The sequence below is a fragment of the Rhipicephalus sanguineus genome, chromosome 6, assembly GCF_013339695.2.
Source record: "Rhipicephalus sanguineus isolate Rsan-2018 chromosome 6, BIME_Rsan_1.4, whole genome shotgun sequence".
In the NCBI taxonomy this organism is placed as follows: Eukaryota; Metazoa; Arthropoda; class Arachnida; order Ixodida; family Ixodidae; genus Rhipicephalus; species Rhipicephalus sanguineus.
The window spans coordinates 165328686-165344827 of NC_051181.1; the positions used below are offsets into that span (position 1 = coordinate 165328686).

General features: G+C 46.7%; 1 protein-coding gene across 2 annotated transcripts in view; it reads left to right on the forward strand.

The window, feature by feature from the left end:
• LOC119396994 (zinc finger MYM-type protein 4) overlaps positions 1–16142 on the forward strand; it is a 96697-nt gene that overhangs the window by 2812 nt on the left and 77743 nt on the right. For both annotated transcript variants that reach the window (XM_037664398.2, XM_037664397.2), the window contains exons 3-6: positions 3375–3438; positions 4802–4893; positions 7695–7925; positions 11477–11743. In XM_037664398.2, the coding sequence (XP_037520326.1) occupies positions 3375–3438; positions 4802–4893; positions 7695–7925; positions 11477–11743 (654 nt within the window). The remainder of the gene's footprint in view (positions 1–3374; positions 3439–4801; positions 4894–7694; positions 7926–11476; positions 11744–16142) is intronic.

The following is a 16142-nucleotide window of genomic DNA, read 5'->3' on the forward strand; positions in this document are numbered from 1 at the left end:
ACAGGAAAATCTTATTCTTTGGTTTGGAGCCATCAACTTCCATTCATATTCCTGGGGGGTACAAAAAAGACATTGTGCTGCTGTTTGAGTTTACAACTTGTTCTTCATAAGCGAAAGGAATTCTGTTACTGTCATGCTTGGTTGAACATTTCTGTCGGTTGAACACTACAGTGCACCGTAGATCAAAACTTTCGTTTTCTTAAGCCCTAGACAGTCTTCGTGATCTGACTTGTCACATTGTCACAATTATTGACAATGATATTCATTATCACATGGAGCATACTTGCTGTGTGCAGTTTCATTGTTCATTTCTAGATAGCAACAGGTGTCATGCACTAATAAGCTGAGAAGTGCAAATGCTACACAGTGTTACATCAGAGCAATATATCCTTCTTTTCTTTTTTTTTTCTGCTTCGTTGCATTAAATATTTTCTTGAATAATAACAGTGCCAGTCATGGTTCAAATGAAGGCAGATTACTATACTCGCAGACAAATTTTCTTGGCAATGAAGGGAAGGCTACAGAGCTGAACTACCGCTGAAGAGTACAGTCCAGTGCTATCGCTGAAGAGTATAGTCCCACAATTGTGTCCGTGTTTTCTGTGTGAGAATAAAAAAAAAACATTATTTTCTACGGGGCTCTGTTTGAAAAGAGGGTCAGCGTGCACCAACGAGATATTTATATTTGTTTTACTTTATGCAGTGTCATTTCGCATTTTTGCACCTTTGAAAACGTCGCACCTTTTATGCGCACCTCACAGTCAAAATGGCGTCTTCGTCTTCAGGTGAGCCCTCCAGCTTTTCCGATGACTCGCTGAGGGAGCTTGTGACAAATTTCACTAACAAATGGCTGTCTAAGCCTGTGACGGCCACTCGAATAAATAAACGGCCGTCACAGGAGATACGGAAGGTTCACAAACCAAAACTAAATTCGAAATGCGCACCAAACTGGACTACTTGGCGGAACAGTGCATGTGCAGTAGCTCCGCCCCCTAGCCTTTCCTTCATTGCCAAGAAAAGTTGTCCGCGAATATAGCTGCACTCCTTGTCAGTATCTCTTTGTATACATGGCTTCGTCTATAGTCGGGTACAACTCGTAGTCGGCAGCATCTCACAAACCTGCACCAATGGGCATGCACTCCAGACTGATGTCATGAGCTGAACAGCCGGTGACCACGCCTTCGGAGAACGTTGCATTTGTCGTAAGGCTGCTGACCTTTGGTCATCCAGGCAGGGCCTCTCCTGAATTCTTAAGCTGTGCCCAACTTTAGAAAGTCACATCTATATTCTCCATGTTCTAAAACAACCAAACAGTGCTTGGACATGTTGAGTGCAGAAATCAAGCTTCGCAAGCTGCCTCATGGGATAACTAGCTTTAGAATTGGGAATATGGTCTAGTGTCTGGTGAAGTGGGATTTATTAGTTTTTAAGCGTTAGCTGTCCCATATCGTGGTTGTAATGCTGCTGTTTTGTATGCACTGTGATAACCAGTGGGCCTGAGGTACTTTCACTCTCACGTCATTATTACTTCAGTGATGCTGTGCCACGAGTTTCCGCTTGTTTCTTCCTTCCTTCCTTCCTGTGCCAAGAGGGGAAATTTGCTACATTCTGCTACATTTCGACAGAAATTGCATAATTTGCACCGAGCATGCACCAAGACGTTATTTTTGTGGTATTTAGGAGAAAAAAAAAGATGGCAGCTGCTCAATATATATACTTAAGTTACTGTTGTAAATTTTAGTGGTCATGGGAGCAGACAGGCAAGAGCTGTGTAGTTTAAAAAATCTCTCAAGGCCAATAACTACATACTCAACAGAGATTGTTCGATTGAGCTAATGATAATGAGCAAGTAAATCGTGGTTGCCACCTTGCTCTTGATGGAGCTTACTATGTTCATGCCTAACCATTATTCGTGCTACAACTATGTCCGTTGCAACCGGTCTTGCCCAGCTACAAAGACATGCACACAGTGCCCTGTAAATGGCGACTTTAGCACCAAAGTGCGTGTCAACTTTTGCTTAGTGCAAATAGATTGCAACATACGATGGCAGGTTGTGCGAGAGCCTGATGACCCAGAGGGTGGAAGTTGAAGTTGCCATGTATTGTGGCAGGCTCGCATAATTATCTTGATGAAAATGTGAAGTTTATATACGTAACTATACTGCATGTCTAGACTCAGTCCAATTGTTAATTCTGCGTGTTTAGTTTTCTGGCCGGCTGGGGTAACCCTGCGAAACAGTACCAACTGCACTGTACCTTGAAATTACATCCTCAAGTCAGGTAAAAATATTTACTGAATGTTGTGGAGTCAGAAAATATCTAATAATCGGTAAAATAACAAGGTATTGTAAGACGGCAATTTTTTTTAATGCATTAATTACAGTAAGCAGTGCGTGTGTGTACTTGGAACATTTTTTACAAAAATATTATAGTGCTATTTCTTCTGACTTCCAAAAGCTTTCATGCAGGGCACTTAAGTTTCAGTACTACATGACGGTCAAGATCTATCAACAATTCCAGCCGCTGCAGTGGCCTGTGGGATTTTGCTGGGAAAGCATGGTGACACATTATGCCGGTGTATCGGTGCTGCTTCTCGACTTCGGCAAATGTTCAAGTTAAAGAAGTCTTTCATTCTCGGAAATTTCGTTGAGCATGGCGTTGGAACTCGGACACAATATACCAACTATTTATTAAACTCTGTATTTATTAACTGCCAACGAACCAAAAACGTAACGAGTCTGTTCATAAAGTGTGTCAGCATATACTTCACCACGCAACTCGAACGCCAATGTTGCGCTGATAGCACAGACGTGATCGCAAGAGTTATTCAGGTAGTAAAAAGAATATGCATAAAAAATTTACGCAGCTTCAAGCATCAGGGAAGGCCACAGTGAATAACAAATGAGAAGTGTATTGCAAGGAAATGTCGGGCAGTCTGATGTCACTGATATATATGAATTTAGGGCTGTCTGCAAGAAAGTGAGGAACATTTAAGTTTACCCTTTGGGATATTATATACAAATATACATTTATGTGCGCATATATTTATTTTGTTAAAAATTGTAAAACTACTCCCGCTTAGTGGCTCTAAAAGTTGTGTTCGTAAATGTGTGACAGGCAACTGCTCCAAAGTGATGTTTTAGCTGTGCCTAAGGGGTTTCGGTCAGTCACATCGCTGCTTGATTATTTGTGCATCTGTAACTGTAAATTTTGTCTGATGAAAAGTCAACCAAAGCCACTCTTTTTTATATGCAGCAGTTTCATTTAAGTAAATTGAATTCTACTAGATTCCACCACACTGTGTTCCTGGAATTTTGCAACTCCATGAACACGAAACATTCTTATATGTGTTGCGGGCTTCTCATGCATTTGCAGGAATCAAATGCAAGTGACAGCACGTCTGAGGCAACGGATGAGAGATTACCACAAGACACGAAAGGTCAGAGAAATTTAATGTGACTATGATGGTTGAGCCACGCTGGTAAGCGCTTATAATAGCAGTGCTTGTTCAGTGACACGCACTTTACTTTAGAACAAAGTTAATAGCATCAAGTGCCTTTAAAGGAGCCCTGCAAAACTTTTTGAACATAGTCAGTAAACCATGCCGATCTGTCGTTGAGGCTCCTGTGAACATGTGAAATATTATAGCACTGCACGCAGCAGGAAATTTACAATTACATTTCAGAGACAGCTAGAAATTGGTCTTCTTCTCTCGGCAAATTACATCATCGATGGGCTCGACTATGTCATCGGAGAGAGGGGCATGCCCATTGGCTGATTTGATGATCGTGACAACATGCTCGAGTTCATAATGCGAGCTGACATTGCTTGCAGCCCTTTCGTCATCCCCCTCTGTGTAGGCTCCAGCATGCTTATTGGGAAGACAGAACAGCGAGTCCTATAACTCCGCTTGTACCGGACGGATTCCAGAAACTTTTGCCACAGTCAATTAATGATGCAATAAACTCCTAGGGTAAGGCCATTTGATGATGACTTGGAATCGGGTTATAGGGCCCCTTTAAAGGGGCACTGAAGAGACGCTAAGCTGGATTTGTGCTGGTAAATTACGCTTCTCAACTTGCAGTATTCTGTCGTGGTAAAGTTCAAAGTTACCATACTAGCTTTTAATCATGAGATGAGATTCGGGCAGAATCTACTTTACATTAGTTTGAATTGGGTTCCAAAGGAGCAGTAAGGCCACTCTGGGAACAAGAAAAGCCCGAACATGCAGGATACTTTAAAATGCACGGTGTCATACCTGCACCTTTGTGCTCCTTTTAGGTTGCAAATTTCAAGGATAGAAACCTTGCCCCATATTTTCTCTTCTGCAAGAGAGTGGTGGCTTGGAGCAGTTTGTACATGTTGATGCTAATTAAAACAACAGCTCATAGACAGGGTTCAAGAGAGTAGAACAAAGTACCAAGTACGTATCAACAAAAATTTTATTGTGCACAGTGTGGCATATAGTGCTGTGGGAAAAAGAAAGGGAGGATTAAACAACCATGTGATATACACTGCAAGATATAAGGCAGAATTTAAAAAAAAATTAAGGAAATTTGACAGTGGGCACACGCACCAAAGAAACACACTTTCTTTGTAGAGAAGTGGCACAGATGGCGCACACATATATACACCATTGTCTTTCTTTGCTTAACTATCACCAGGTTTGTTCACATTGCACCAGGTCTGTTAGTACCAACCTCTGAATTTCTTTTTGCGTCGCATTTAGAATATATCCTGTTGTGCTAGCATAACTTGAATTTGTGATGGTGCTGGGCCTAGACTGCACTTATCCTTTGCAGATTCTTCGGAAGCAGATCAAAAACCAGCAAGCCCTGCAAGAGAAAGTGGCTCTTCAAAAAAGTCTGGCAACACCTGTGCAGTTTGTTCTGCTGTATGTATCTATTTGACATGCTTTTCTGTGTGATTGGGACGTTCAAAGTACGAATGATTGTGCCGACTGACGTTTGGATTGGGATTTTATATACAGTAGAACCCCGCTGTTACGTTCCTCACTGCTGCGTTTTCCCGGCTGTTACGTCGTTTTCCGCCGGTCCCGGCATAGCTCCCATAGGATGCAATGTATTATGAACCCCGCTGTTACGTCATAACTGTCGGACTGTTCCCGTATGATACGTCGCGAAGTGCGCCCGGAGCCGACCGAGTGACTACCAAAGAGAGCGGCCATGGTGCATTTTCACGCAGCTTGGCCTCGTTTGACCGTAATATTAGCCGCATGAGAGGGGCAAGCAACAGAATCTTTCAATTGATGCAAACAAAAGCATGGCCTTCGAGATTCGAATTGCAAAGATGGCGTCTATGACGTAACTGCTCGCGAAAGCAAGACCTTCGAGATTGGCATTTACTATTGACAAAAGCATAGCCTCTGAGATTTGCATTGCACAAACATGGCGTGTATGACGTAATTGCTTGCGAAAGCAAGGCCTTCGAGATTGGCATTCACTTCTGCCATCGCGTTGGCGTAGACTCATCATCATCGTTATTTGTCGGAGAACGGGAGGAGTTCGAGCTGGTTGGAGCTCGCATGGTCGTGCGTGCGGTTCGCGGTCGGACTCGCCGCGCCGGTTGTGATTGCGTGTGCTTAGTTCTTTCATGCCTACAGCTGTTGGTGTTTAAAAAATCACATACGTTGATTACATTTCTGTGGATGAGGCCGTCCTAAGCTCCGCGTTTCTATCCATCGACTAGATCGCGGCTGAGCGCGCCAGTTTTCGAGCTGCTCGTAAGAATTGAAATAAAATTCTGTACCACTAAATATTTTGCCGTTTTTCCTGTTTTTCGGCTCTTACGTTTCCCGTCTCTTACGTTTATTTCCTACGGTCCCTTCAAAAACGTATCAGCGGGGTTCTACTGTATTTGCATTATGCACCAGGTGATTTGTTTCTTGTCAGTCTGAATGTATGCATTCGTGAGTTTCTGGCCATGTCAGGTTCCTTCCAGCAACTTGTTGCTACAATTGCACCTAGGAAGTAAAGAATCAGCGTAAAGAGGGAATCTAGGGGTTTTGCGGCACTCTGGAGAAGCTGTTGGAGTTCCCAAAGGCCGGAAAGTTCCAAGAACCCGTGGGTTTGGTCATACAGGGAACAGCAGCATATGTCTTTGCAAAGAGCACTTATAAGCATGACATCATCATGATGTCACAAATTTTCAAAATTTGTGGTGTCGTATGACATCACATAACATGACGGCATTGCATGACATCGTTGCTTGGTCAAAGGAGTGCCTATATTAGCCATTGCAAAGCCACGCAAGGTGCAGAAAGCTTTCGGGGAGGGGATTAGTAATGGCGGAGAAGAAAAGGAAGTAGAAGGAAACGGCTTTCGGCTTTCAGCAGTTGTCTTAGGCGAATATGGGAGGGACTGTGTGAAAATTTTGCTTAGATGTCTCATGCATTTATGCATGTACAACATTGCGACAGTTTTCACCACCAACCGCTAATCTTGCTGGTTGATGGCAGAGATATTTGTAATTGATTTGTCAGAAGCATTTAATTGTTGTAGTACCAGTATCTCAGCAACCAGTGGGTTGTCTGATGCATCTGATTTTTGTGATTAGGTCGATAGATCCATATTTCCGGGACTTAGCATGACACAGCACGTTGCGAGAACTTGCATGCATTATCCAAAACTTGAAGGCAAACTAATCTCGCTGTGACAGATGTGGACTCGGAAATGCCTACAGTAGGATCTCGTTAATTCGGATAATTCGTCATTCCCACACCCTCCCTTCAGAAATGTTCATAGCTCTATGACAAGAAACATTCGCTAATTCGACGCAAAATTGCATGCGCACTGGTTAATTCGGACGAGACAAGCCAAAGACAACGAAACTGAAACTGAAACTGCGTCTCGGAGGCCATAATATTTATCGCATTGCATTTTCTTTGCCACACATGTGCAAACTTATGGTCTCCGAGATGGGCTCCGGCAACAACGGTGCGCTGTCAATGCCGATCGCGGAGGCCAAGGAAAACCGCATTTTTTTTTTTTCGAAAACTTATGAAAGGGGACGCAAGGTGGTGTTTTGGAGCACGCATGTCATCGGCGGCATTGGCGGAGAACGGATAACAAGGAAACAAGGCCTCTGACGGATAGCGTGCGGACTTGCAGACATCGGTCGTGCTTTTTCCCCCTCTTCGGTGCGTTGTTCGGCGTATCGGAAGTGTCGGTGTGCGAGGTGGTGGTCGGGCCATAGTGGTGGTGTGATATCACCCTGCCGTGATGTCGGAACGGCTAAACGCGCGAAGTACGCAGTGAAGGACTTGGCAACTAAAGTGAAGATACTAAGGCACTTGCGTTAGAGGGTTTGTCACATGCCCGCAAACTACTCCTTGCCACCCAGCCATCCACAAAAAAAAAAACAAGCATCACGGACTACTTCTCAAAATAAAGGTATGCGATAAAGGAATTGAAAATGTGCGTTTTTGTCGTGCATTCGTTAATTCGACATTCGGATAATTCGGACATTTTTTTCACTCCCTTGAGATCCGAATTAACGAGGTTTTACTGTATTATGCATATAGCTGATGTAACTGCTCCATTGTGTTTAATTGCAACGACATTTCGCTTTGCCCAGATGTTTTCAGTGAGTAGTGTACAGGCTGAAGCAACGTTAACAGAGACATGTGGCTGGTAATTGTTTAATGTTCTTACTGAAACAAGTGTCTTTCTACAGGTGAAAGGCCTTCGTTACCAAGTGCTCTACCAGGGCAAGACCCAGTTTCTTTGTTCAGATGTTTGCTTCAAGACTTTTCGAAGCAAGCAGAAGCTGGCCCCAAAAAAGCCTGCAGAGCGGGACCGATGCACTGCATGCCAGAAGGAACATGCTGACGGAGTGGGCTATTACTCCTCTTTTGGACCGTGCAAACCACTTTGTTCTCCTAACTGCCTGGAGAAGCACCAAAAGGTAAACTGTCTGAAGAATAATTTTTCTCTTTTTATGCAGTGTACTCATTGAAATTTGTTCTTCAACGCACCCAGCTATTTGTGCACATAAGCGTGTTATGAATTGCAGAATCTTGTCACTGTATAGAGCTTTATGTGGTAAGATTTTAATTGTCACTGTTTCTAAAAGCCGAAGGTCAAGATACCATAGTGTACAGTCAACCACAAAAGTTTACGGACCACGCGAGCGCCTGCCAAACTGCCTGTCCTCGCCACCTAGCGGTGCGCCACCTACCGTCGGCCGCAGCACTGGGCGGGAAATGGGTCTTATTGTTATTCACTAGACCTTTCAATTTTCTACTGCCGCGCAGGGCATTGTCAGTTCGCAGTTTTCATGCAAAGCGCTTACCTGCAGTATGACCGTCACGCTTCTACTTTCATAGCAGAATAAAAGCTATCACAGCGTGCCGTTGGGTAGATTTCACTTTGTGAGAAAGATTGCAACTGATAACAGTTATGCCAATAGACTGCTCTCGAAACAGAAGAACGTAGCCGCGGCTGCCAAAGAGCGCGTCGCGTTAAATAGTGAAAGGTGAAAAATATTACTGCCCAGTCAGAAAACAGACAGGCCATCGATTAAGGGAGGGATGCGCCTCGGGCGTAGTGCTGCTGTCGATCGCCGCTGACGTAGCAGAAATGTCGCGAAGAGGCTCTTGGCCACGCACTCACGCGGTCCGTAAACTTTTGTGGGTGACTACCTGCTTCAGTGTACTTCACTGAAGAAGGTGGTCCATGGGTGGAGGGAGACTTGACAATGGCCAAACAATGGGGCATCATTTCTCTGCAGATTATTTCAAGTGTCAAAGCAACCTTGTAATTCAGAGTAATTAGTGAAGGTACAAATGCTGTGGGCGTCCACAGTGACGAGAAAAAAAAAAATGTACGTGGTTATTGTTGGATGCAGACATGGTGGCACACACACACACAACAGACAAAGGCTGTTTATATCTTTTGTTTCTATGCACTTTCATTAATCTTAATATTGAGCTATACATTCCCATTTACTCGCATAGCAATTGCGCATTTTTGCTTGAAAAATTGAGGGTGCAGTCATTACTTGAGGTAAAATTTTCGGAAGAGTTTTGGAATTTATAGAGTTCAAACAAGTTGCAGTTTGGAATTCTGGTACAGTAAAAGCTCGTTAATTCGGATTTCACGGGACCGGAAAAAGTGTCCGAATTAACCGAATGCCGAATTAACGAATGAACAGGAAAAATGACATTAAAATCAAGTTGGAGAAGCATACCTTTATTTGCTGAAGTATTTTGTAATGGTCGTCTGCGTTTTCACGCAGATTCGGGCTTACATTACAATTTTTCTTAACTTTTCCAAATGGCCAACAGCACGCAAACTGTCTGAAGTGCTCAGGCAAACGCCCTCTAATATCAAAAGCGCCTCCGAGACCTCCCGTGAAGTGCGATGAGGTCGCGACATCATTAATAATTTCTTGATCGGGCAGGAGACCAGTCGTGGCGACACAATCATCAATCGCGATGTAGTCCTGAAGGGTCATATCTGTGGGAAGGACAGCATCGAAGGTCGGGCAGTTACCGTCGGTGGACTCGGCTGACACCTCGTCGATGCCACCGTCGGCTACTGCCGCATGCTCGGGCCTCACATGTAAACACGGTCACAACGGGAAAAAACAAGAACTCCGCAAGAAGAGAGGGTGCCGACACAACACAAGGGAAAATGGCGTCGGAGGCGCAGTGGCGCTACGCCGACGTTCGGTGACGCTGTGATCGCCCCCACTAGTTGATGACGATGGCGATGTCGCTCAAGTTTCGGTTTCGCCCCAGTGGTGCCAGCGCTGCTTTACCACACATTTGTGTAGCGGCAGCCGTCAGAATTTGTCCGAATTAAGCGGTGCGGATCCCAATTCTGACGAATTAACGAAGGTTTGGTTCCATAGATTAACATGCACTTCGGCCGGGACCAATAGAGCCGTCCGAATTATCCGAATTTCCAAATTAACGGGTGTCGAATTAACAAGCTTTTACTGTAATGGCTGTTGTGATCATAACCAAAGAATATCCGGGTGAAGAAGGCCTACATTTATATGAAAGACACACATTCACTTCCCCCTGCATGAATCGCTCCATGGAAAGCATAGTGCAAATGTGTGGAACTGTGATGATGGCAAAAAAAATTAAGGGAGGAGGGGGGTATTTAGAAATACTCCTTATTGGCATCTCCTGTATCTGCCTGTTTTATGTTTATCTACTCTGTGTGAAAATGATTTAGTCCAAAATGCACTGTGCCCAAAAAACTAGTTCAGTCAATGTGGAAGATGAGAAAGGAGCTCAAGATCCAGCAGTTGCACCAAAGTTAACGGAGGCATTGCTTGTCTTTTTCGCTGTCAAGTGCCGTCTTGGTATGGTTCGAAAACTCAACATTTTGCCTTTCCATGCCTGCCCTCCTCACATGCAATGGCTCATAGGAAAAAACAGGAAAACTAAAGAAAAGAATGATGATAAAGGCCAGTCTGACAAAATTCACAATGTATGTGAACCTCCTACTGGCTGTTGCTATGGTAATTTGTGCACCAACACTTCTGATGGAAAGCTTGTCTTAAGGCCTGCTGGCAAAATTTCGCTGATCCGTTGTTTCAGCGTTGGATAACTTACTGCGACCATAAACAGTGGCAAACAGATGCTAGTTATGAAAAGTTAGAAACATGAACCACATACAAAGAGCCAAGTGCAGCCCTTTATGTCATAGAGAGGAGGCATTTATCGCAAGGCTAAGCCAAGCTGGTGATTACTTCCGGCCCAAAAAAGTGTAGGGCATTGTGCTATCCCGTACCGCATTGGCATTCCGCCTGTTTCACGACGCCCCGGCACATGTGCCCTCCCCTCGTGGAAAAGTCTCGAAACGTCTTTATCTCGGAGGCTCTGCTTCTGGCAATACCGGTTGTCCCGGCCCCTACTAAACCCTAACCAAAACGGCAGAGGGCAGCACAGGAAAATGAAAGAGGCGGATTTAGCGACAGCAAAGCAGAGCTCCCGTGTTGCTAAGTAGTGCATCACGTGGGTCAGTGCAAAGGTTGTGCAGGTGAGTGTGCAGAAATGCGCCGGTGCTCGTTCTCGCACCTCCGCAGGTTCTTGCTCATTATGCCCAGTTTATTTTTACTCTATATACATTTTGTTTTTACTTTATTTTTCCTGCATATACGTACAAGCAAAATTTTCTTGCCTGTTTTGAGTTCTTGTTCACATAAATACAGGGAAATTGGTTCTTATTAATTATTTGACTTTGGGCAGCCTTTACTCTGATATTTATTCACGAGTGTGCAAATTTAGGTATTGCTGCCATTCTTCTTGTCGTGCATTTTTTTTGGTTTGTAGGTAAAAGTGATTTATTGCCTAACTTATTTCGTGTAGTTTGATCATTGTAGTTGGTCATTTGCATTGCTTGTTTATTTCTTTTGCGTGTCTCGTACTGTCCATCTGCCATCTAAGACAAGTGAAATGGTAGAGGGCAGTTGTCTGAAAGAGCATTTGCAACTTTCAGTTGCAGCGTCCCAAGAGGATATGTGCTCAGTGCCAGCAATGTGTGGAAGCCACCGAGCAGAAGCCCACATTCCTTGTCTGGGAGACCATGGAGTTTTGTGCTGAGGAATGTCTGCGCAAGTATCAGAGCGCCAATGGCTCACACTGCTCTCACTGCCACTCAACTGTCAACCAGCTGTCACTGGGAAAGTACTGTGTGCGCTTTGGCGCCGACATCCGGCAATTTTGCTCGGGCAAGTGCCTCGAGGAATTCAAAAGGGGCCTCAAGGTATGTACCCCTGGTTCTCTCTATTTTTGGCACCAGCGTGTTCCTTTTTTTTGCACTTTTCATTGTAGCGAGATGATCTGCCAGACGGTTGGTTTAAGCTGTAGCGGCGGCAGCATTGGCATCAAATCTAAAACCACCGAGACGCTCGCTCTTGCACGAGACAGGTGCCGCTGGCACGGGCCTGCGCGCGCTATCGTTCAGATCGGTGCTTAAAGAACCTCTGACCCCAGCAGTCCTGTCGGCTTAAGGCCGAGATTTCGCCGGTCTGCAAGGTCGCTCATCGCCACAGTTTGGTGACCTGGATGTAATTGTGGCCATACGTTTCCGTGGCAGAAGCGACCATGGAACAGACCGACACTACGAGTTCTCAAGGCCAGAACGTTTCCGAGCAACGCGGTGAGCCCTCCTGTTCAGCTGTTGCTGTCCGCCTTCCAGTATCGACGGATACTGGGGCCAGTATTCGTTGGCGTGGTGTCTTCAGGCGGAATCGCAAGTTCAAGTTGCTGGTATCAGCTCCCAAGCTACGAAGTTCCACTACGCGGTTGCGGCACTCTCGCCCGCCGCGATTGACAAAGTAACGGATCTGTTGGGTGCCCCATTCTCTGTGAACGCCTATGATGACCTCAAGACGACCTTGCTACAACGAACTGCAGTTTCACAGCGTTCTTGCATCCAGCAGCTTCTGTCTGCTGAAGAACTCAGTCACCGATGCACTAGTCGACTTCTTTGCCGAATGAAGCAGCTGCCTGGAGACCACACGAGATCTATCGATGACGCACTGTTACACGAGTTGTTCATACAACGACTACCGGCTAACGTGCAGATGGTTCTGGCGATAGCTTCTGCCATGGACCTCACTGGACTTGCCACGTTGGCCGACAAGGTGATGAAAGTAGCCACACCGACCCCAACCATCACAGCCACGACAGCGTCTACTGGTGAGAGTACAACCACGCTGTGAACTCTCCCCTCTTCTGTGACAGCACAATCGCCGCTCGACGCCCTGTGTGAGTGTCGAACACATCGTCTCTGCTGCGGAATATCACCGTGTGTCACCTCGCCGTTCGCGCAAGCGAAGTTCCAGCAAGTCGAGACGCACTCCGACCTGCCGTGACGCATCGCCAACGCCTGGCATCTACTATCTGCTACTACCATCGCCGTTTTGGAAACGACACTCGTCACTGCAGGCGTCAGTGCGCTTGGCAGAGAAACGGGCCGGCCGACCTCTAACGGCGATACGTGTCCGGCCCAGCACACAAGTCGCCTCTTCCATCTCACGGACAGAGCCACTGGACAACGTTTCTTAGTTGACACAGGAGAAGACGTAAGCGTTATTCCTGCTCAACGCTACGACCGAAAAACGACAGCTGTGTCATCTTTACAAGCAGTCAATGGTACCAAGATTCCAGTTTTCACATCATGCTCCGCCATGCTCAATCTTGGCCTCCGACGAGCGATCTGTTGGATTTTCCTGGTTGCGGATGTCCGACGTGCCCTCATTGGAGCAGATTTCCTGCACCACTACGGACTCCTTGTCGACGTGAAACAGCGCCGTCTCATTGACTCTGTTATCCACCTGACCGTTACCGGAGGCCCTGCGACAACCATGTCACCGATAGTGCCGATATTTTCTATGCTGGAAGAACCATTCGCCGAGCTCCTCCATGAGTTTTCCACTCTGACGTGCCAGCTGGACTGGACACAACCGGTGCAACATGACGTTTGTCACCACATCGTCACCTACGGTCTATTTTCGACCTCGCCGTTTGTCCCCTGAGAAACTCGAGGTCGCTCGTGCGGAGTTCGAGCATATGCTGCACTAGGCATCATCCGACCTTCTTCCAGCAACTGGGCGTCGCCACTTCATATGGTGCCTAAAAAGACCGGGGATTGGCATACATGTGGCGATTACTGGGTGCTCAGCAACATCACGGTTCCTGACCGCTACCCAGTCCCGAATATTCAAGACTTCACGGTAGCGCTGCATGGTGCGACAATCTTTTCTAAGATCTATCATCAGTTGCCAGTCACTGAGGAAGACATCCTGAAGGCGGCCATCGCCACACCGTTCAGTTTTTGAATTCCTCCGCATGCCCTTCGGCCTAGAGAATGCTGGCCAATCGTTCCAGCGTTCCATCGATTTCGTCACCCGAGGCTTGCCATTCATTTCTGCCTGCATCGGCGACCTCCTTGTCGCAAGCCCTTCCTGTTGAAGAACATCTTCAGCAGCTGCAGTTGTTGTTCTCCCACCTTTCCAACAGAGGAATTCTCATCAACGCCGCCAAAAGGGAATTTGGACTACAGGAACTCAAGTTCCTTGGACACGTAGTCAACACAAACGGCATTCGACCACTGCCGTCCAAGATTCGCATCGTTGAAGATTTTCCACGACCGACTACGATTACCAAGCTTCGCCAATTTCTCGGGTTCGTCAATTTCTATCGACAGTTTATACCCGATTGTGTACGACTTGTGGCCCCTCTAGACACTCTGCTAAGCTCCAAACAGAAGCAAGCGCTTTAGTGGACTGAGGAGACCGCCCACACGTTCACAAGAGTCAAGTCTGCCCTCGCCAGTGCAACGTTGCTGAGACATCTGAAACCAGATGCACCTACTGCTATCATGACAGACACCTCGAACAACGCTGTTGACGCCGTTTTGCAACAATTAATCAACGGTACATGGCATCCACTGGCTTTCTTTTCAAAGAAACTGAAGCCTGCACAGACCCGCTACAGTGCATTCGGCTGCGAGCTCCTCGCCGTGTACTTGGCTGTCCGACACTTCCGGCACTTCCTCAAAGGTCCTCAGTTTACCGTCTTGACAGACCATAAGCCCCTTGTGCACGCGATGAACCGATCAGCATCCTGCTACTCATCTCGCGAGAGTCGACATCTCTCCTACATCTTGGAGTTCACAACAACATTCCGTCACGTCAAAGGCACCGACAACATTCCTGCCGATGTTCTGAGCCGCGTCAGTGCAGCCTCCACACCAACTGCAGAGCCTTCCATCATCGATGTTGGCCTGCTTTGCCACTCATCAGCGTGACAACACCAAGCTACGTACCCTTTGAAATTCGTCAACGTCCCTGCAATTGGAGGACGTCGTTTTGACTTCAGATGGTACATCGGTGTTCTGTGATGCCTCTACTGGCGCACCTCAACCTTTCTTTCCGGCACAACTTCGCAGATGCCTGTTTGATGCTGTACACAGACTGTCGCGTCCCAGAATTTGTGCGACACAGATGCTTATTTCCAGTCGTTACGTTTGGCCTCAGCTAAACACACAAGTTCGCGACTGGGTGTGCTGTTGTTTGCCGTGTCAACGCTCCAAGACCCAGCGCCATCCTGTCCCTCCTGCGAAGTCCTTCCTTCCACCAGATGCGCGTTTTGACACCGTGCACTTGGACCTCATTGGCCCTCTCCCACTTCCAAGGGCTACAGCTACGTACTGACATGCATCGACCGCTATACACGGTGGCCGGAAGCTACACCCATCGCCGACATATCAGCACCCACAGTTGCAGCAGCCTTCGTGTCTACATGAATTGCAAGGTTCGGCTGCCCATCTACTATAGTCACCGATCGCGGGTGGCAGTTTGATTCAGTGCTCTTCAACAAACTCCTCAAGCTTCTGGGAACAACACACCTCCGCACGGCCTCTTACCACCCACAAACAAATAGACTAGTCGAACGTTTTCACAGGCAAATTCTCCTTCATGGCACATGGATGACCGGAGAAGTGGGTCGTCCAGTTGCTACTCGTCTTGCTTGGCATTAGAACTGCCATCAAAAGTGGCCTGGGTTGCTCATGCGCCGAGTTGGTCTACGGCAGTTCGCTACGCCTACCATGTGAGTTCTTCGATGCCCCCGCCAAAACACCTGTACCACTAGCCGGAGATTACGTTTCCGAACTGCAAAGCATCTTCAAGCAGATGCGCCCCGTGCCTGCACATGCACACAAATTGAGATCTCATGTGTCCCCGCAGCTCACCTCTGCTGCACAAGTTTTCTTGTGCAACTATGCTGTACGGAAGCCTTTGCAGCCGCACTACTCTGGGTCGTATAAAGTTCTCGAGTGTCGTCCATTGACATTTGTTGTCACTGTCAACGGCCGACCGGGCACAATTGCTCTAGAAGGTCTCAAGCCTGCCTACTTTGAAACAAGGTTGCCATCGACCCCACCATTGTGCGATGCAATGCTACTGCATCCTGGATCTCTGCCTTCTTACGCGACACCGAAGACACATCATGTATCCTGGAGTTCCGATCATTCATTAGACTTTCCTCCTCTCTAGGGGGGAGCCCTCTGTAGCGGCTGCAGCATCGGCGTCGCATCTAAAACCACCTAGATGCTTGCTCTTGCACGAGGCAGGTGCTGTTGGCATGGGCCTGAG